General features: G+C 45.0%; 1 protein-coding gene across 1 annotated transcript; it reads left to right on the top strand.

Annotated features, from left to right (window-relative positions):
* The first annotated feature begins 14,313 nt into the window (after nt 1-14,313).
* On the top strand, nt 14,314-17,283 carry LOC123077435 (profilin). Its single transcript, XM_044499716.1, has 3 exons — nt 14,314-14,598; nt 15,356-15,493; nt 16,901-17,283. Exons 1-3 carry the CDS (start codon nt 14,476-14,478, stop codon nt 17,033-17,035), a joined length of 396 nt encoding a protein of 131 aa, XP_044355651.1. The 5' UTR covers nt 14,314-14,475; the 3' UTR covers nt 17,036-17,283.
* Nucleotides 17,284-21,553: the final 4,270 nt, after the last annotated feature.

The raw sequence follows: 21,553 nt of genomic DNA, 5'->3' as shown, positions 1-21,553 counted from the left end.
CGTGGAGGAGAATATTTGAGTTACGAGTTTGGTCTACATTTGAAACAATGCGGAATAGTTTCACAACTCACGCCACCCGAAACACCACAGCGTAATGGTGTGTCCGAACGTCATAATCGTACTTTACTAGATATGGTGCGAGCTATGATGTCTCTTACTGATTTACCGCTATCGTTTTGGGGTTATGCTTTAGAGACGGCCGCATTCACGTTAAATAGGACACCATCAAAATCCGTTGAGACGACGCCTTATGAACTGTGGTTTGGCAAGAAACCAAAGTTGTCGTTTCTTAAAGTTTGGGGCTGCGATGCTTATGTGAAAAAGCTTCAACCTGATAAGCTCGAACCCAAATCGGAGAAATGTGTCTTCATAGGATACCCAAAGGAGACTGTTGGGTACACCTTCTATCACAGATCCGAAGGCAAGACATTCGTTGCTAAGAATGGATCCTTTCTAGAGAAGGAGTTTCTCTCGAAAAAAGTGAGTGGGATGAAAGTAGAACTTGATGAGGTAACCGTACCTGCTCCCTTATTGGAAAGTAGTTCATCACAGAAACCGGTTCCTGTGGCGTCTATACCAATTAGTGAGGAAGTTAATGATGATGATCATGGAACTTCAGATCAAGTTTTTACTGAACCTCATATATCAACCAGAGTAAGATCCGCACCAGAGTGGTACGGTAATCCTGTTCTGGAGGTTATGTTACTAGACCATGACGAACCTACGAACTATGAAGAAGCGATGCTGAGCCCAGATTCTGCAAAATGGCTTGAGGCCATGAAATCTGAGATGGGATCCATGTATGAGAACAAAGTGTGGACTTTGGTTGACTTGCCCGATGATCGGCAAGCCATTGAGAATAAATGGATCTTCAAGAAGAAGACTGACGCTGACGGTAATGTTACTGTCTATAAAGCTCGACAAGTTCAAGGGATTGACTACGATGAGACTTTCTCACCCGTAGCAATGCTTAAGTCTGTCCGAATCATGTTAGCAATTGCCGCATTTTATGATTATGAAATTTGGCAAATGGATGTCAAAACTGCATTCCTGAATGGATTTCTGGAAGAAGAGTTGTATATGATGCAGCCGGAAGGTTTTGTCGATCCAAAGGGAGCTAACAAAGTGTGCAAGCTCCAGCGATCCATTTATGGACTGGTGCAAGCCTCTTGGAGTTGGAATAAACGCTTTGATAGTGTGATCAAAGCATTTGGTTTTATATAGACTTTTGGAGAAGCCTGTATTTACAAGAAAGTGAGTGGGAGCTCTGTAGCATTTCTGATATTATATGTGGATGACATATTGTTGATTGGAAATGATATAGAATTTCTGGATAGCATAAAGGGATACTTGAATAAGAGTTTTTCAATGAAGGACCTCGGAGAAGCTGCTTATATATTGGGCATCAAGACCTATAGAGATAGATCAAGACGCTTAATTGGACTTTCACCAAGCACATACCTTGACAAAGTTTTGAAGAAGTTCAAAATGGATCAAGCAAAGAAAGGGTTCTTGCCTGTGTTACAAGGTGTGAAGTTGAGTAAGACTCAATGCCCGACCACTGCAGAAGATAGAGAGAAGATGAAAGATGTTCCCTATGCTTTAGCCATAGGCTCTATCATGTATGCAATGCTGTGTACCAGACCTGATGTGTGCCTTGCTATAAGTTTGGCAGGGAGGTACCAAAGTAATCCAGGAGTGGATCACTGGACAGCGGTCAAGAACATCCTGAAATACCTGAAAAGGACTAAGGATATGTTTCTCGTTTATGGAGGTGACAAAGAGCTAGTCGTAAATAGTTACGTTGATGCAAGCTTTGACACTGATCCAGATGATTCTAAATTGCAAACTGGATACATATTTACATTGAACGATGGAGCTATCAGTTGGTGCAGTTCTTAACAAAGCGTTGTGGCGGGATCTACATGTGAAGCGGAGTACATAGCTGCTTCGGAAGCAACAAATGAAGGAGTCTGGATGAAGGAGTTCATATCCGATCTAGGTGTCATACCTAGTGCATCGGGTCCAATGAAAATCTTTTGTGACAATACTGGTGCAATTGCCTTGGCGAAGGAATCCAGATTTCACAAGAGAACCAAGCACATCAAGAGACACTTCAATTCCATCCGGGATTTAGTCCAGGTGGGAGACATAGAAATTTGCAAGATACATACGGATCTGAATGTTGCACACCCGTTGACTAAGCCTCTTCCACAAGCAAAACATGATCAGCACCAAGGCTCCATGGGTGTTAGAATCATTACTGTGTAATCTAGATTATTGACTCTAGTGCAAGTGGGAGACTGAAGGATATATGCCCTAGAGGCAATAATAAAGTTATTATTTATTTCCTTATATCATGATAAATGTTTATTATTCATGCTAGAATTGTATTAACCGGAAACATAATACTTGTGTGAATACATAGACAAACAGAGTGTCACTAGTATGCCTCTACTTGACTAGCTCATTGATCAAAGATGGTTATGTTTCCTAGCCATAGACATGAGTTGTCATTTGATTAACGGGATCACATCATTAGGAGAATGATGTGATTGACTTGACCCATTCCGTTAGCTTAGCACACGATCGTTTAGTATTCTGCTATTGATTTCATCATGACTTATACATGTTCCTATGACTATGAGATTATGCAACTCCCGTTTACCGGAGGAACACTTTGTGTGCTACCAAACGTCAGAACGTAACTGGGTGATTATAAAGGTGCTCTACAGGTGTCTCCGAAGGTACTTATTGGGTTGGCGTATTTCGAGATTAGGATTTGTCACTCCGATTGTCGAAGAGGTATCTCTGGGCCCACTCGGTAATGCACATCACTTAAGCCTTGCAATCATTGCAACTAATGAGTTAGTTGCGGGATGATGTATTACGGAATAAGTAAAGAGACTTGCCGGTAACGAGGTTGAACTAGGTATTGAGATACCGACGATCGAATCTCGGGCAAGTGACATACCGATGACAAAGGGAACAACGTATGTTGTTATGCGGTTTGACCGATAAAGATCTTCGTAGAATATGTGGGAGCCAATATGAGCATCCAGGTTCCGCTATTGGTTATTGACTGGTGACGTGTCTCGGTCATGTCTACATAGTTCTCGAACTCGTAGGGTCCGCACGCTTAAAGTTTCGATGACAGTTATATTATGAGTTTTGATGTACCGAAGGTTGTTCGGAGTCCCGGATGTGATCAGGGACATGACGAGGAGTCTCGAAATGGTCGAGACATGAAGATTGATATATTGGAAGCCTATATTTGGATATCGGAAGTGTTCCGGGTGAAATCGGGATTTTGCCGGAGTACCGGAGGGGTTACCGGAACCCCCCGGGGGTTTAATGGGCCATAGTGGGCCTTAGTGGAGAAGAGGAGGGGCGGACAGGGCAGGCTGCGCGCCCCCTCCCCCTCTAGTCCGAATTGGACAAGGAGGGGGGGCGCCCCCCTTTCCTTCTTCTCCTCTTCCTCCTTTCCCCCTTCTCCTAATCCAACAAGGAAGGGAGGGAGTCCTACTCCCGGTGGGAGTAGGACTCCTCCTGGCGCGCCTCCTCCTGGTCGGCCGTACCTTCCCCCTTGCTCCTTTATATACGGGGGCAGGGGCACCCCATAGACACAACAATTGATCTCTTTGATCTTTTAGCCGTGTGCGGTGCCCCTCTCCACCATAGTCCACCTCGATAATATCGTAGCGGTGCTTAGGCGAAGCCCTGCGTCGGTAGAACATCATCATCGTCACCACGCCGTCGTGCTGACGGAACTCTCCATCAAAGCTCGGCTGGATCAGATTTCGAGGGACGTCATCGAGTTGAACGTGTGCAGAACTCGGAGGTGCCGTGCGTTCGGTACTTGATCGGTCAGATCGTGAAGACGTACGACTACATCAACCGCGTTGTGCTAACGCTTCCACTTTCGGTCTACGAGGGTATGTGGACACACTCTCCCCTCTCGTTGCTATGCATCACCATGATCTTGCGTGTGCGTAGGTTTTTTTTTTTAATTACTACGTTCCCCAACACAATGTCACCTCAAGTATCCGTGGGTATGATAATACGATATGCGTCACACAATCTCAGATTCATCGATTCAACCAACACAAAGAACTTCAAAGAGTGCCCCAAAGTTTCTACCAGAGAGTCAAGACGAAAACGTGTGCCAACCCCTCTGCATAGATTCCCAAGGTCACGGAACCCGCAAGTTGATCACCAAAACATACATCAAGTGAATCAATATAATACCCCATTGTCACCACGGTATCCCACGCAAGACATACATCAAGTGTTCTCAAATCCTTAAAGAATCAATCCGATAAGATAACTTCAAAGGGAAAACTCAATCCATTACAAGAGATAGAGGGGGAGAAACATCATAAGATCCAACTACAATAGCAAAGCTCGTGGTACATCAAGATCGTGCCAAATCAAGAACACGAGAGAGAGAGAGATCAAACACATCGCTACTGGTAATACCCTCAGCCCCGAGGGTGAACTACTCCCTCCTCGTCATGGAGAGCGCCGGGATGATGAAGATGGCCACCGGTGAGGGATCCCCCCTCTGGCAGGGTGCCGAAACAGGGTCCCGATTGGTTTTTGGTGGCTACAGAGGCTTGCGGCGGCGGAACTCCCGATCTAGGTTATTTTCTAGAGGTTTCTGTATTTATAGGAATTTTTGGCGTAGGTCTCACGTCAGGGGGGTCTCCGAGTCGTCCACGAGATAGGGGGACGCGCCCAGGGGGGTAGGGCGCGCCCCCCACCCTCTTGGACGGCCCGGGACTCTTCTGGCCCAACTCTTTTACTCCCGGGGCTTCTTTTGGTCCATAAAAAATATCAAAAATTGGCACATCAATTGGACTTCGTTTGGTATTCCTTTTCTGCGATACTCAAAAACAAGGAAAAAACAGAAACTGACACTTGGCTCTAGGTTAATAGGTTAGTCCCAAAAATCATATAAAATAGCATATAAATGCATATAAAACATTCTAGATGGATAATATAATAGCATGGAACAATCAAAAATTATAGATACGTTGGAGACATATCAATGCATATACTTACCTTGTGGTCTTGAGCTGGCTTTGGAAGAGATGAACCTGAGTAAACAAGGTTAGATAACTCAGAGACATCTACTAAACAAAGCAAACGGTAAACCACAAGAGTACCAAGACTGGGATGACATGTAGAGAATGAGTACTAAGTACTCTATTTGATATAGACATGTCCCCAAGGGTAAAGATATGCAATGAATTCGAATATTTCCTTCCCTAGGATGTCTTTCTCCCCCTGAATCTTATATTGGGTAATGGGAGAATATAGGGAACAAAAAATCAGAGCAAAACAGATCAGAGCACAAAAACATAACACAAACTAACATGTCTTTCCCCTCTTAAAGACATGTGACTTCTCTCCTCTTGAATACCAAGCATCTGGGGTCTCTCTCTCTTCGTTTGATGGGATTAAGCATTTCTCCCCTTTTGAAGTACTCTCCCCCTTTTAAAGTAAGTAAGCTTTGATGTGATCTCTCTCTCCCCCTTTGACATCAATTTCCAAGAAGGATCTTCTGGAGTGTGAGTCAAGATAGGTTTGGTCCTTGAGTCACAGAGCAAAGTAGCATATAGAATGTGATGCTGGCAGAGGACAAGAATCATTGAGTGGAGCTGGAACAGATATGCAGGATGCAAATGGCAAAGTGTCTTCTCAGCATTGAAATCGGTAACACCGAGTTGTTTTCTTCGGTGGCACCGAAATGGTTCGGTTTGACCGAAAGTGGCAATCCAGTGTGTCTGAGTTCAACACAGAGACAACAGTTTGTCACTTCAGCTCACTAGGCAAAAATGATCTCACAAAGATTTGCAAAGAATTAACTGAAGGATTTGCAATGAATTTGATGCAGGGAATGCAGAACAAAGAAAGGAAATGAAATCTATATGAAGTTTTTTTATTAAGAAGGCAAACAAATATGTAAGAGACAAATGCAAGAACAGAGAGAAACACTAGAGAACTTCATCTAGAATTGGTCGGCGACAAGGTCACCTATGTTAGAGTATATTGACTGAGGAGTCAAGTGAGAGCACTTGATCGTAGGTCATACTCATCGTTTAAGCTCAAAATGGGATTACCAATTTTCGTTTAAGCATTTTGATGTATTCGCATCTTGTTGAGTTGCTTTGACCCATGACTTGGGGTAAAGCTTCTCTAAGATGGAACAACATACCTTGGGTGGTGGTGTTGATCTTGATCATGTAGTTGAACTTGTGTGGGATGTTCAAGGTTGATGTAGCTCATCAAGAGTTGGGAGCACCACTTGTAGTTTGAGTTCATCTACCTACATGGGTTAGTCTTGCAAGGAAGAGCACTTGTGTATCCAAAATGACTATCATGAATTTTGATATCAAATGAAATATAGAATTTTTCAAAGGATATGTTGAAAGGTTTCATGCTTCCTTGTCTTCAACCACCATATCGTAGAGACTTGGTGATGTAGAGATTGCTTAAGATGTGAGTGATTCGCAATCTCATAGATTTAGATTCATCCAAGTACCTACAAGGGTTGGATAGCATGCAAGGGTGCAAATATATCCAATACATATGATCATCATCATCAGAGAAATATCAAGGATTAGTCAAAGGCTCATGCCTTGCATGTATCCAATTGGAGTTTCTACTCCAAGTTTGAAGCATCAATGATGTTCAATTCACCTCTCAAATGGCAAAACACTTTCTCATCAAGCGGGTTGGTGAATATATCCACCAATTGCTTATCAGTATGAACATGCTTAAGATTAATGTCCCCTTTAGCAACATGATCTCCAATCAAATTATGACGAACTTCCATATGCTCAGTTCGAGAATGTTGCACGGGATTATGAGCAATCTTAATAGCACTTTCATTGTCACAAAGCAATGGAACATGTTTCACATAGATCCCATAATCTTTAAGAGTTTGGGTCATCCAAAGTAATTGAGCACAACATGAACCAGCGGCAATGTATTCCTCTTCGACGGTGGATAAGGATACCGAGTTTTGTTTCTTAGAGTACCAAGACACAAGAGATCTACCAAGAAATTGACAAGTTCCCGAAGTGGACTTTCTATCAACCTTGTCACCGGCATAGTCCGAGTCGGAGTAGCCAACAAGATCAAAAGAGGACCTCTTAGGATACCAAATGCCAAAATTTGGTGTATGAATTAGGTATCTCACTATCCTTTTCACAGCCTTAAGATGACATTCTTTGGGGGCAGCTTGATATCGTGCACACATGCACACACTTAGCATAATATCGGGATGGGAGGCACATAGATATAGCAATGAACCAATCATCGAGCGATAAACCTTTTGGTCAACCGGTTTGCCATCCTTAGTCAAATCAAGATGTCCACTAGTAGGCATGGGCGTTTTCATACCTTTGCTTTCTTGCATGTTGAACTTCTTGAATAAGTCCTTGGTGTACTTTTTTTGAGAAACAAAGGTGCCTTACTTGGTTTGCTTCATTTGCAACCCAAGAAAGAACTTGAGTTCACTCATCATAGACATCTCAAACTTCTCCGGCATTAGCTTTCCAAACTTCTCACTAAAATGAGGGTTAGTTGAACCAAATATGATATCATCAACATAAATTTGGCACACAAATAATTCTCCATTAACCCTTTTAGTAAAAAGAGTAGAATCAATCTTTCCAATCTCAAAGCCTTTTTCAATAAGGAACTTAGTCAAACATTTATAACACACTCTAGGAGCTTGTTTAAGACCATAAAGAGCTTTGTGAAGTTTGTAAACATGGTCGGGTTTCTTAGGATTAACAAACCCGGGAGGTTGTTTAACATAAACTTCTTCCTCAATTTCTCCATTTAGAAAAGCACTTTCAATGTCCATTTGGTATAAAGTGATATCATGGTGATTAGCATAGGCAAGTAAGATGCGGATGGACTCAAGTCTAGCAACAGGAGCGTATGTCTCACCATAGTCCATACCTTCAACTTGAGTGTAGCCTTGGGCGACGAGACGTGCTTTGTTGCGAATGACTTGTCCATCTTCGTCTTGCTTGTTGCGAAACACCCATTTGGTACCGATGATGTTGTGGTTGTTGTCGGGCTTCTCAACCAATGTCCACACTTGGTTTCTCTCAAAGTTGTGTAGCTCTTCATGCATGGCATTTATCCAATCCGGATCTTCCAATGCTTCTTCAACCTTCATAGGTTCAATGCTAGAGATGAATGAATAATGTTCACAAAAGTTAGCCAAACGAGTTTTAGAGCGAGTGATTCTCCCGGTTTGGATATCACTGAAGATTTGTTCGATGAGATGGTCTCTTGAGACTCTTGCTTGAACTCGTGAGAGCTTTTGCTTGGGTCGGGGTGGAACATCATCTTCATCATCTTGTCCTTCTTCTTGGCTTTCTTCATTGTTGACGTTGTCGTTCTCTTGTCGAGGTGGAGAAGGAGGTGGATGAGGTTCATCTTGGTGTACTTCCTCGTTTTCTTCATCTTGGCGTGTCCCACTTGTGGATGCTTTCATGTCAACTCTTGGTTCACCTTGTCGTGAGGTAGAAGCTTCCACTTGGACGGACGAGGTACTCTCCTTCACCTCCGTTGGACGGATCTTGCCAATAGACAAGTCTTGGATTGCTTCCGAAGGGTCTTTGTCTCCTACATCAATTGGCAATTGCTCTACTTGCGAGCCGTTAGATTCATCAAACTTCACATCTACCGTCTCTTCAACCTTTCGAGTGAAATTGTTGTAGACACAGTAAGTGCGAGAGTTTCAGCCATAACCAAGTAGGAAACCCTCATGAGATTTAGGAGCAAATTTAGAACGACGATGCTTATCAAGAATATAGCACTTTGAGCCAAATACTCGAAAGTATCCAACTTGGGGTTTGTTACCGGTGAGAAGCTCGTATGCCGTCTTGCCGAGTAGCTTGTGAAGATACAAGCGATTTGTTGCATGACAAGCTGTCTCAACCGCTTCCGCCCAAAAGTGTTTTGGTGTCTTGTACTCATCAAGCATCATTCTTGCCATCTCAATAAGAGTCCGGTTCTTCCTCTCAACAACTCCATTTTGTTGAGGTGTGTACGTAGCCGAGAACTCATGTGAAATCCCTTCTTCGTCAAGAAAGGTATCCACATTTGCGTTCTTGAACTCCGTTCCGTTGTCACTGCGAACCTTCTTGATCTTCACTTCAAATTGATTTTGGGCCTTCCTAGCGAAGTTCTTGAAGATCTTTTGGACCTGCGATTTATCATCAAGAAAGAACACCCATGTAAATCTTGAAAAATCATCGACTATAACTAGACCAAATGAGTTTCCACTGAGACTTTTGTAGGCATTGGGACCAAAGAGATCCATATGAAGTAGCTCGAGCGGTCTTCTCGTGGTCATGATGTTCTTCACGGGGTGGCTTCCTCCAACTTGTTTTCCTGCTTGACAAGCACTGCACAATCTATCCTTGTCAAATATAACATCTTTTACTCCAAGGATATGATTACCTTTAATAAGCTTATCAAGATTTCGCATGCCCACATGACCTAACCTTCTATGCCACAACCAACCTTTAGAAGATTTAGCAATAAAGCAAGTTCTAGGTTGAGCCTTTTTAGTGAAATCAACAATGTAGAGATCACCTCTACGTATACCGGTAAAGACCATATTGTGGTTATCTCTACAAAACACCTGGCAATCTACTTCAGTAAATAGGACATTGATACCAAAGTCAGGAAGTCTAGATACGGAAAGTAGATTATATCCAAGAGATTCAACAAGCATAACATTTTGTATGGAGCTATCATGTGAGATGGCCACCTTACCAAGGCCAACCACCTTACCCTTTGAGTTATCACCAAAAGTGACATACTTTCGAGGGCCGTCATTTTCAGCAAGCTCACGAAACATATCCTTATCTCCGGTCATGTGATCGGTACATCCACTATCAAGGACCCATTCCTTTCCTCCAGCCATGTAGCCGTGAAGATTAGCCATGAGGCCAAAGTGTCTCATAGACTCGTCGAGATCAAAGTCACTATCATCATCCTCATCATAGTATCCATGTTCAACATCGTCTTGTGATGGATCAATTCCTAGAGAAAGTGATTCATTAGATAAATGATCATCACAATATTCATCTTTATGAATTCTAATGGCTTCGGAGATGATATTGCTAATGATTCCAACATCTCCTTTGGTAGGCATGAGGTTAGTAAGCTCAAACAGACAATCACCAAACTTAGTATCATTGGGATTCATCTTACTCAAGGCATTAGACTTATGAAGAATTTCATCTAAGTTTTGCAAGGAATAGTTTGGAAATCATTCCTCAAGAAATCTCCATATGGTGTAGGCACAATCAAGAGTAGGCAAGCAACCAAGCAAATTTCTAGGCAAACCTCTAGTAATAAGATTAACAGTTCGAAGATTGCGGATCATGTCAATAGACTCATCAAGGGTAGGATGCAAAGGATCAACATGAGGTGCACAAGGCTAGTAATATACTTGTTCAAATGATATTCATTGAAAATCTCAAGCATCTCAATTTTCCACCCATGAAAGAACTCTCCATGAAGTATAGGTACTCTATGTCTAAGACTCCCCAACGTAGACTCATTCATCTTCCTCCAATGGTGATTAAACCAAAGCAATGGAGACCAATGCTCTGATACCAATTGAAAGGATCGGGAAGAGGTGTCTAGAGGGGGGTGAATAGACTCTTAACAAAGAAAAGTAACAGTTTTTAATTTCAAGTTAAGGTGGAGTTTTAGCACAAGTTTAAACATTCACAATACATTCAAGCAAGCATGGTAAGAGTATATGAGCAGCGGAAAGTAAAGCATGCAAGTTGCATGCAAAGGGATGGGATTGGAGTGTGCAAACGCAATTGGAGACACGGAGATTTTTGGCGTGGTTTCGATAGGTGGTGCTATCGTACATCCACGTTGATGGAGACTTCAACCCACGAAGGGTAATGGTTGCGCGAGTCCACGGAGGGCTCCACCCACGAAGGGTCCAAGAAGAAGTAACCTTGTCTATCCCACCATGGCCATCGCCCACGAAGGACTTGCCTCACTTGGGTAGATCTTCACGAAGTAGGCGATCTCCTTGCCCTTACAAACTCCTTGGTTCAACTCCACAATCTTGACGGAGGCTACCAAGTGACACCTAACCAATCTAGGAGACACCACTCTCCAAAAGGTAATAGATGGTGTGTTGATGATGAACTCCTCGCTCTTGTGCTTCAAATGATAGTCTCCCCAACACTAAACTCTCTCTCACGGGTTTGGATTTGGTGGAAAGATGATTTGAGTGGAAAGCAACTTGGGGAAGGCTAGAGATCAAGATTCATATGGTTGGAATGGAATATCTTGGTCTCAACACATGAGTAGGTGGTTCTCTCTCAGAAAAGGAATGCTGGAAGTGTAGGCACATTCTGATGGCTCTCTCCATGAATGAAGAGTGGGTGGAGGGGTATATATAGCCTCCACACAAAATCTAACCGTTACACACAATTTACCAAACTCAGTGGGCCCGAATCAAGAAACTCGGTCAGACCAACTTAGTTCAAAATGTGAACGTTAGGATTTTCGGTGGGACAGACATGTCAACTCGATGGGAATGATTTCATTAGGGTTAGGGCATAAAGTAATCTCGGTGAGACCGATTACACAAACTCGGTGGGACCGATTTTGGTAATAAGCTAACCAGAGAGTTGGTCAGGCAAACTCGGTGGGACCGAATCGCTCATTTCGGTGAGACCGAAACGTTACGAAAGGGAAACAGAGAGTTTGCATTGCGAACTCGGTGGGACCGATCGCTCAGCTCGGCTGGACTGAAACGTTACGAAGGGAAACAGAGAGTTTGCAATCCCATCTCGGTGAGACCGAGATCCCTATCGGTGAGACCGAAGTGACTAGGGTTTCTGGCAGTGGCTATGTCAACTGAACTCGGTGGCGCCGGATAGATCAAATCGGTGGGGCCGAGTTTGGCTTTTGGTTTGGGACATATGTGGATATGAGAAAGTGGTTGAGGGATTTTGCAGCATATCACTAAGCATTTTGAGCAAGCAAGCCATTAAGCAACACCTCATCCCCTTTTAATAGTATTGGCTTTTCCTATGGACTCAATGTGATCTTGGATCACTAAAATGAAAATGTAGAGTCTTGAGCTTTAGAGCTTTTGTCAATCTCCTATCCTTAGCATCTTGAAGGGGGTTCCACATCCTCTTGTCCACGCCACTCCACTGTTGAACTCGTCTGAAATATACTAGATAAAAGTATTAGTCCAACAAGAGATATGTTGACATTAATTACCAAAATCACCCAGGGAGCACTTGTGCTTTCAATCATGTTGATTTTGGATGACTGAAAGGGCTTGTGGGTTGAAGAAGATCCATCTTTTCTACGTCGGGCGGCGACGCGCTCGCATTTCCTCGCCACGTCGGTTGGATTAGCGTGGCACACCATATTATTCCCATCCAAAAGAAACTCAATCACCCCGAAGCGCATATGGTCGATATAGGGCAGAGGCATGATGTCGAAGAGTCGCTTCCAACCGTCGGCCTCTAGCTCAAAGGAGCCAAAGGTGAAGGTCTGGCCCATCGTGAACTCGCCGGGCTCGTTTGGATCTCTTCCCCTGATTCGGTCTCCGAACAATGTAGCCCGTGTCCGGCGCATCAACTGGCGAAGCGAAAAATCGTCAGTACCCTTGGTAGGGTGCTTGGTGAGGTCGGAAGTACTAGGACGGAGCCCGCACACACAAGTTACCCATGTTCAGGCCTCCGGAGAGTAATACTCTAAGTCTTGCTCGTTGTTGTTATTTATGGTGGGGATACCTCGTGCGAGGGATTATAATGGTGTAGGTGAGATTGCTACCGAGAGTTGTTCTACTCGAGAGTAGATGCGTTTAAGGGCCTCTAGCTCCACCTTATATACACGGCGCGAGCTAGGGTTTACATAAGGGAGATGTGATCTATCCAGCCGCCCTTCTGGCTTGGAGTCCACGAAGTTCCCAGGATCGCCTAAGTCACGTCGGGCCCTCATCCTGTCCTTGTCTTCTTGGTGGGGCTGAGGAGCCCCCCGCTGGGTTGGCCCTCGGGTTCCCCTTTGGAGAAGCCACCCCCGGACCCCGGTGCATGACATCGTCATTGCCTGAACGGGGAGCTCGCCAAGATCGGCAAGGAGATGGTCGCTAAGCGACACCTTCGCCGGCGGCGGCAGGGGCAAGGCCATCCCAAGGGCACCGTGAATGGGGTCAGCATTGGCCGAAGTGGCCCTCCACGAGCGCCTGGTGGTGGACGGGCAACGGTGTCGCGACCCCACACCCTTCAGCCTCTGGAAGTACTACTTCGACGACGACGACGGTGGTGGGGCCGGGTACGAGGTCACCGCCCGCTACAAGTTAGCCTCCTAGTTTTTTTAAGTTTTAGTTCAACAGACGAAATATCGTCTGTTTTATGTAAATTATGTCCGAACTTTGTGGAATTTCGTCGTGTTTGTAGAAATTCGTCCGGTTTGTTCAAATTTGTTTTGAAATGGATGCGGGCATGGTTGAATTGTCGGCTCCCGCATCACTGTCTGTGGATGGATACCATGTCCGTTTGGGGGACGAGCGTTGTGGATGCCCTTCTACACACTCACATATTTTGAGCTTCTGTTTCTGATTTGTTTCACTCATCCCTATCCATTCAGTAAATCCCCCGTACACTCCTTGTGTGCCTAGCATTACTCATTTCATAGCGAGCAGAGTTACACATACGAAAAATTTCTAATGGATCGGACTTACGGGATTATTTTAAGAAGAGAGAATCGTCGGTTCCCTATAGTCATATCTCTTTTCAGGTTGAAGAGAGGGGGAGGGGGAGAGGATATGTCGATCTACTAGTCCGTAAAGAATATCCGTAAATAGGATTGCTTTCTCACAGCAGCAAAGGTTGCACGACTGGTGATTTAAGGGGAAGCAATAAACTCCAGACCGAAGCTTCTACGCCTTGTCCCTTCCAGAAAGGAGTCGTGCCAGGCACCACACGTCGAACACACCACAAGCCAAGCCGGTTCGAGCATCAGACAGGCTCGACGAAGATCTGATGCGACGCAAAAGTGGATCATATCTTGGCCAAAGGTGACGCCAATAAACACTAAAATAGCACTGTATAACATCACTAATGCCGATCGACGTGAGGCCAGGTAGCGCTGGCTGAGGCCGTCCACTCCAGGGAAGAAGCATCGAATCGTACATACAAATACAATTATTTTTGGAAGGGAAACAATTCCGCTTCGTTGTCGCCAGGGAACGAATGAATGGATTCCCACATTGGACGGAGGAGTCGTGCCAAGGTGTAGACACACACGTCGCATAAGTACGCGACTCGCAGGAGAAAACCAGCAGCAGCAACCTGCCTGCCACTGCAAAAATCTCGGGAGAGAGAGGCAAAAAAAAGAAAAGATCCCGCGAGCAGGCGAGCGAGCGAGCGAGGAGGGAGGAGGATGTCGTGGCAGACGTACGTTGACGAGCAGCTGCTCTGCGACATCGACGGCCAGCGCCTCACCGCCGCCGCCATCCTCGGCCACGACGGCGCCGTCTGGGCGCAGTCCGAGCCCTTCCCCGAGGTCCTCCTTCTCCCCCCTTTAGATTATCCACCCGCCCGGCTCCCATTGATACTCCATGTTTTGTTTTACTTAGTCTATTTACCTGGTCAAACTATGTTTGACTTGGCTAAGATCTCGCTTGTCTGGGTTACTGCGGCCTGATCCGCTGGGGAATCGACTTTTACTTGCTTGTCGCAATCGTAATCTAGGGTGTATTACAAAGTACCAATGTAGGTGGTTGGTTCTACCTCCTGTGGTTAACGCGGCTCCTTGGGGGCTAGGTTTCAAGTACAGATGTGCTTACTTCTGTTGAGAATTTTGTTATATGTAAGCATCTGAAACTATGAATAGATAGAAGCACATTGCCCGGTGATATCTATGTGGCCATACAGACCAAAAGTTTATTTTCCGGCTAGCCTTAAACACATAATTACCAAAATAAAAAGTACTGTCAAATTAGTGGTAGAAGTAATTCTTCTAGAGACATGGCTTGAATCGTCAGATTGAAGGGAGCATAAAGTTTGTTTGTGCTAATTTCTATTTCGAACTGTATTACACCGTGGCTTCGTAATTTCAAGAAGATCCACTGCTCAGTATGCTTTTTTTGTGGCACCATTAGTTTGTATCTTCCGTACGCTTTTTTGTAAATCCATGAGTTTGTATGCTCAGTTTGCAAACCTTTGCTCTCTTTATCTTGCAGCATTCCTTTTTCCCGCTTGGGAAGATTATATTGCAGCCTTCTCATGACTTATGATCAGTGTGTTTCTACATTCCACAGGTCAAACCTGAAGAAATTACTGCGGTAATAAATGACTTCGATGAACCAGGCTCTTTGGCACCAACTGGATTATTCCTTGGTGGTACAAAGTACATGGTTATTCAAGGTGAACCTGGGGCTGTCATTCGGGGCAAAAAGGTTAGGACCTGGCATTCCATTTTCTACCACTAGACTCCTTTAACGAAACCATGGTGTTACAAAGTTTCTTCGAAAGCAGGAGAGCAGACTTCATTATATCGGCTTATAATGCATGCAAAAATAAGGAATTAACATCGGAACATGGACTGTAATCATGTCTTAAATACTTATGAATCAGAAACTGGTCTTCTGTAGCCGTATGGTCAAATTGTTCATACGAATCCTTGGTCTTAGTCTTTGGTCTTGGCTCTCCTGGGCAAAGGAATTACTAGCTGGATGAGTTAGCTTCTGTAGCTGTATGGTCACATCGTTCGTACGAATCCTTCTTGTACCATATAAAATGTTGAGCAAGCCACCCAGGAGCTGGACACTCAGGGAAAATCTGATTTCTTTGGAGAGAAAGTTAACTTGAAATCTATCTTATCCACTGTGTAACGGAATACAATTGCATCATGCTTTCCGATTAACAACAAAGCTATAACAATATCACTCTGCCTTTCAAATAAAACATGATGACTGGATGTTATGTAGGAAGCATGTTATATATACATTTGTTTTTTTTTTGCACAAAATAGCCACTCTGTTGTAAAGGGTTGAGAAAAAGAAGTTGAAATGCAAGTAAAACTCACCGCCACCTGCTACATTTTTCAGACAGTTAAAACATCTCTGATATTCAGTGACAACTCTTTACTAGTCAGAAAATATTGAGTTTGGCATACTCTCTTGCAACTTCAAAAGCTTCAATCTATCATTCTGTTGCTTACAAGTTACAAGCAAGGTTTTCATACTTGTGTCAATAATAATGCTGACTAAAATAGCAGCTCTACTGGTCACCAGGCACTAGAGGGAAACTGAAAAATTACCGTGTGCACAATATATTAGGAATGCCTTCACTATTACACAAGGCACACTGCCTAGATTGCACAAAAGAAAAATGTTATCATCATGAACCTCACACGGTCACACCTATGGTTGAGAAGTGGGTTACAAGCATGCAGAAGTCCCTGACTTTGGATAGCAAAAATCTTCATTCAGTTTAAGTTGGGTCACAAACAAATTATGTATGCATTGAATAGTCTCAGATTCTCTCTGCCTTGGTACTTTAGTGATGATAAAAGATCATTTCTTCTGTTAATAGTTTTAGCATCTTAAAAATCATGTATTTGTAGGATGTTCTACAGTTCCCCTCTGGTGACAGTCAGTATTTCAGCTTATATGATCAACCCCAAATTTTACTGGAAGTTGACAGATCACACTTCTATTTTTTCTGAAACTAAATTAATGCAGTAGTATTTCCGCACAAGAAAGTTGACAAGTTCACTTCAAAGTAAGATGTGTTAGTACGGGCTATTCCCTAATGTCGAACATTTTGCATCCTTTATCTCATCAATGGTGCTTTCTCTGCAGGGGTCAGGAGGGGTTACAATCAAGAAGACGAGTCTGGCCATCATCATTGGAATTTACGAGGAACCAATGACTCCTGGACAATGCAACATGGTGGTGGAGAGGCTCGGTGATTACCTTCTTGAGCAGGGCTTCTGAACCCAAGAGTCCTAGTCTGGGCCAACTGGGCTTATGCCTACTGAAATGTGCTACCGCATACCCCATGAATAATTAGCGCACATCCGGATATGTTTGAACAAGTGGAGGTTCCTCGTTATGTTGGAATTGCTTCATAGTATATGTCATGGGGCTTATATGTAATCTTTAAAAGTTGTCATATTTTTGCCGAGCATCTAGTTTTTACTCTTACCAGTGATACCCTGCAATGGATGAAAATGTGTTGATGATGATTGCTGTATCAAATGTTTTCTGTTGCAAAATCCACATAATAATTCTGATGAGACAATTTTATGTCTTACTACAAAATATAATTCGGGCAGGAGCAATTTGAGAAGTACCACATTGCGCTTACGGTGGCCCTGGTTTTGCTTGGAAGGGCCTGGGTAGGCTTTGAGTCTTTGACACTGCCTGTGACGATCAGGACATGGATCATTTTACGCGGAAGTCATCGTTACAGTCAGGGATGGGAGGACTGCCAGTTTTTGTTGTCACTCGCCTTGGCTTCATGGATGCAAGCCGTAGGACTTGGGGCTGTTTGGATCACTGCCCTGAGACGACCTGCCAAAATTTTGGCCGTTGAACCGGCTTGGGCGCTCATTTGGATGGAGGCCTAAAAATTGGTGCGCTCGCACCCTCACAGCAGTCTTAGTTCAATTCGTGGCCAATATTTTGGCAAGGCGTGGGTGTCCAAGGGCCTGTTTGGATGATAGTGTTGAAATATGAGATGGGCCTAGAGCCCATATGACAATTTCAGATTTAATCTCTAAGGGCCCATGTAGGTGGCATGACAAGGTGGTGGGAAGTTTAGTTCCACCCGGAAGTGGAAGGAGAGTTGGAGTGGTTTACAAGGGATTCTCCCCCTCATGCTATTGGAGCTTGAGAAGAAAAGAAGCCCTCGCGCACTCCTCCTCCTCCGCTCGCCTCGCCGCGGGTTGCGGGATTGAGCTGAGCTTACTCCTATGCGCTTCTTTTTTGCCGGTCAGGAACAGAGAGTCTTTGACAGGTAGGGCCACGATCTGAGACGTCGGATCATGGGCTACCGACTTGGACGTGGGTTCAGCCCACGTCTCTCCACGCGCGGCGGTTCAGCCCACGTCTCTCCACGCGCGGCCGCACATATATATGTGGGGCGCTGCCAACTCTAGCCGCCGCGAAAACAGAACGCATCTCCATCTCCGCCTCCACGCCCACGTTGTTCCTCTGCTGCTGCTTCCGCCGGCGACTCCGTTCCGTTCACCGCGTACACGGTTGATGGGAGAGCAGGCCTCTGAAACCCCGCCTCTCCGGATCCTGTATGGAAGAGGGGCGATTAGGTTTTTGGGTAGCGACTACGCGACTGCTCGCTTCTGTTCATCTACGTCCGCATCACCTTCGTCATCACCATGTCGACCGACGCCGACCGTGCTGCCACTGAGAAGGCTAAGGCCGACAAGAAGGCCGCTGAGGATGCCGCGGCTGCTGCCACCGCCACCGCCGCCGCGTGGCTGATTGAAGGGTATACATCGTTTACCCCTCTCGTGTTTCTTTCTGTTGTAGCAGTACTAGCAATATGCGTAGATGTTTCTACTATGTGCGTAGTACATGCTCTGTTAGATCGTAATCAGTGTGTTATCAATACTGTCCATGTCATGCTCATGATTTATTTATGGATTAATTTAATAAAAAAACTGCCTATTTACTCATTAGATAGCCCGCGGCTGCCATGCCAAATTCTTGGCGTTGACTGGAGTGCTTGGCGTCCGTTCGTATTGCAGCCAAAGTTTTGGCTCACATCCAATTATTTGGTCACCCGATGAGCTTCTGTGTACGCACGCTGGGGAGTTTTCCGGCGGCGAATTCCTTGGCCAATATTTTGGCTCGCCCCTGTTTTGGTCGGGCAGGTATGGGCGCAATCCAAACAGGCCCCAAATCCTGCGCCAATTATTTGGCAAGCCCGTGACTGGCAAGGCAAACGCGGGCGCAAACCAAACAGCCTCTGAAATCATTGAGTTATCCAAACGCAAGAAATGCAAAGTCCGTAAGGCTATGCTGAACAACGGCTGAATCGGATACACTCACATGCAACATGGCCTTCCATTGATGCACATACAAGAATTATTCAATCTTTGGTGCACTTCACAGGAAATAAGCTTGACTATAGATATGAAAAATGAGATAAGGTGAAAATTCACTGTTGATGACTAGGATCCCTATTCATCGCGTAGGTCGACAGTAGTCGACCAAACGCGCACCCGTGTGGCCCGCCTCGCTCGCTAGGTGAATTTGGGATGCCCCAAGCGCAGGCTCCCTCTTCCGATTTTGGCAAACGGTGTTTTTTCTTTGCGGTTTTGGGAAACAGTTTTCTACCTTCCGGTTTTCTATTTTTCTTTTCTTCTTCCTTTTTTCTTTTTTCCTATTCCCTCTCTGTTTTCCATTTCATTTATCAAATTCGCAAGTTTTAAAAAATTGTCAAACCTTTTTTATAAATCATGAAAAATCCTTGAATACATGAGTTTTTTTTAAATCACAAACAATTTCTAGATTGGCGAAAAGAATTAAAGTTGTGAACATTTTTTGAATTTCTAGAACTATTCATGAACATTTTCTGAAATCATGATTTTTTTAAAGAGGTAATAACACCAATGGTGCTTAAACTTGCCATCGATGTTCACTTCGGTGCCTGAACTTGAAAAATACACCGAACTAGTTCTAAAACTTGTCAGTATGGTTCAAATACGGTCACGTCCAAATACGTATGTATTGCTCACTAGACATGCCAGCGTGGCATGTGGCCCACATGCGGTGCAAGGACAAATTGATTTGTAGTGCCAGCATGACGTGTGGCCACATGCAGTGCAGGGACAGACTGATTTGCAGTGTATATGTCTCAATTGTTAGTAGTAATCTTGACACCTCCTTCTTCCACCTCCGTCCGGCGTGAGAGAGAGCGGCAACAACAATTGGTATCATGAGCTTGGTCTCTTGGGCGTGCTTGCCGTGCCGGAGGCGTGGCAGCGATGGCGGCGCTCGCCGGCAGCTGCGCGACGGAGCTCCGGGCCGTGTGTCGGCCCATGGAGGTAGGCGGCGCTGTGGCTGTCATGGCGCGTGGCGGAGGCGGCGGGCGGTGACGTCGTACGTGCGGCGACCGCGGAGGCGCTGCGTGGTGGCGTGGCGGCGTGGAGGCACTGCATGGCGGCATGGAGGCCGCGGCGGTGCAGGGCAATAAGCCACGGCGGCGAGCCGGGCGCGACCGGTGCGTGTTATGGGTGCGCATTGGACGCGTCGAGCGCGTCGGATGCGCGCGGGACATGCGGGACGCACTGGTGTGGTCGGGCTCGTCGGGCGCGTCGGGTGCGCGCGGGACGTGCAGAGCGTCGAGGGACGTCAGGCATGTGTCGCCGACGGAGAAGGAGCTCGGCGTGTGTCGCCGGAGTCGTGACGGAGCATGGTGCAACCGGCGTCGATGCGCCAGGTCGGGTCCACGGGCTGGGTCACGGCCGTGACGACGACGACGACGAGAGCTGCGACAACTCCGGTGATGGCAAGTCAAGATTAAGAGGAAAAATGTTAGTAATAATCTTGACATGCATATACTGTTAGCTGCATGCAGGAGCGTGGATCACGGAATTAGTTGGCTTGGTGAGTCCAAGTTAGTTACCTAGTTGGGCTCGATATTAGAGGATAAGCACTACGATGGAGTAGTGGCCGGGTCGTGCGTCTGTGCATGGTTCGTGGCTGGTGTGGCTGGCCGTTGAGTGCGTGCGTGGTGGCTGTGAGTGCCGCAGGAAGCAGTTGCTAGGCGCCGTGGGTATAAAAAGCCATGTAATCACTTCGTCCTGTGTGTAGCTCCTAGTCGTGATGTAGCCTGTGTGCTGAATATAAATGAGACGTTTGGGCGCCGGGGCGTTGGTCGCTGGAAAAAAAGTGTGCTCCTTCTTCCACCTCCGTCCGGCGTGAGAGAGAGAGCGGCAACAACATCAATGACCATTGGGTCCCACCTGTCAGTGTACAGGAGAAAAAAAAAGGTGCAGCTACGATTTGAACAGGCGACCTGGCAGAGCAGATGGCCTGCGGTAACCACTTGGGCTAGGTAAGATTGCTGACATTAAGCGTTGCGGCCTTTTATCAACCTAACACGCCCGTGGACTTAAATGGGCTGTAGTTAGGGCAGCCCTTTTTCCAAAAGTTAGTTGCTTCCTTATTTTAGAAATTACAATAAATATTCAAGTAAAACTGTTCGGCTTTTAGGAAATGTATTTCTAGTTTTTAAAACTGTTTACATGTTTAATAAAGTTTATGTGTTTGTCCAAAGATATATTTTACAATAAAAATAAATTTTAAAATATTAATAGCCTAGTGTGCCCCTAGTATTATAGATACTCAAATGAACACTTTTGAAACTTTACATACACTTTTAAGAGTTAATAATTATTTTTATTACATGATTTCTAAAATAATACATAAATAATTTTAAAAATTACATTAACACGTTTTAAAAGTAAGTTATTTTTGCAAGTG

Source organism: Triticum aestivum, chromosome 3D, assembly GCF_018294505.1.
Source record: "Triticum aestivum cultivar Chinese Spring chromosome 3D, IWGSC CS RefSeq v2.1, whole genome shotgun sequence".
In the NCBI taxonomy this organism is placed as follows: Eukaryota; Viridiplantae; Streptophyta; class Magnoliopsida; order Poales; family Poaceae; genus Triticum; species Triticum aestivum.
The sequence above is the reverse complement of the archived record's forward strand: the minus strand, read 5'-3'. Positions and strand labels throughout refer to the sequence as shown.

Coding starts and splice junctions, on each gene's coding strand:
- LOC123077435 (XM_044499716.1), top strand. CDS start 14,476: ATGTCGTGGCAGACGTACGTTGACGAGCAGCTGCTCTGCGACATCGAC. Junction 14,599..15,355: donor AGTCCGAGCCCTTCCCCGAG/GTCCTCCTTCTC, acceptor TACATTCCACAG/GTCAAACCTGAAGAAATTAC. Junction 15,494..16,900: donor CTGTCATTCGGGGCAAAAAG/GTTAGGACCTGG, acceptor CTTTCTCTGCAG/GGGTCAGGAGGGGTTACAAT.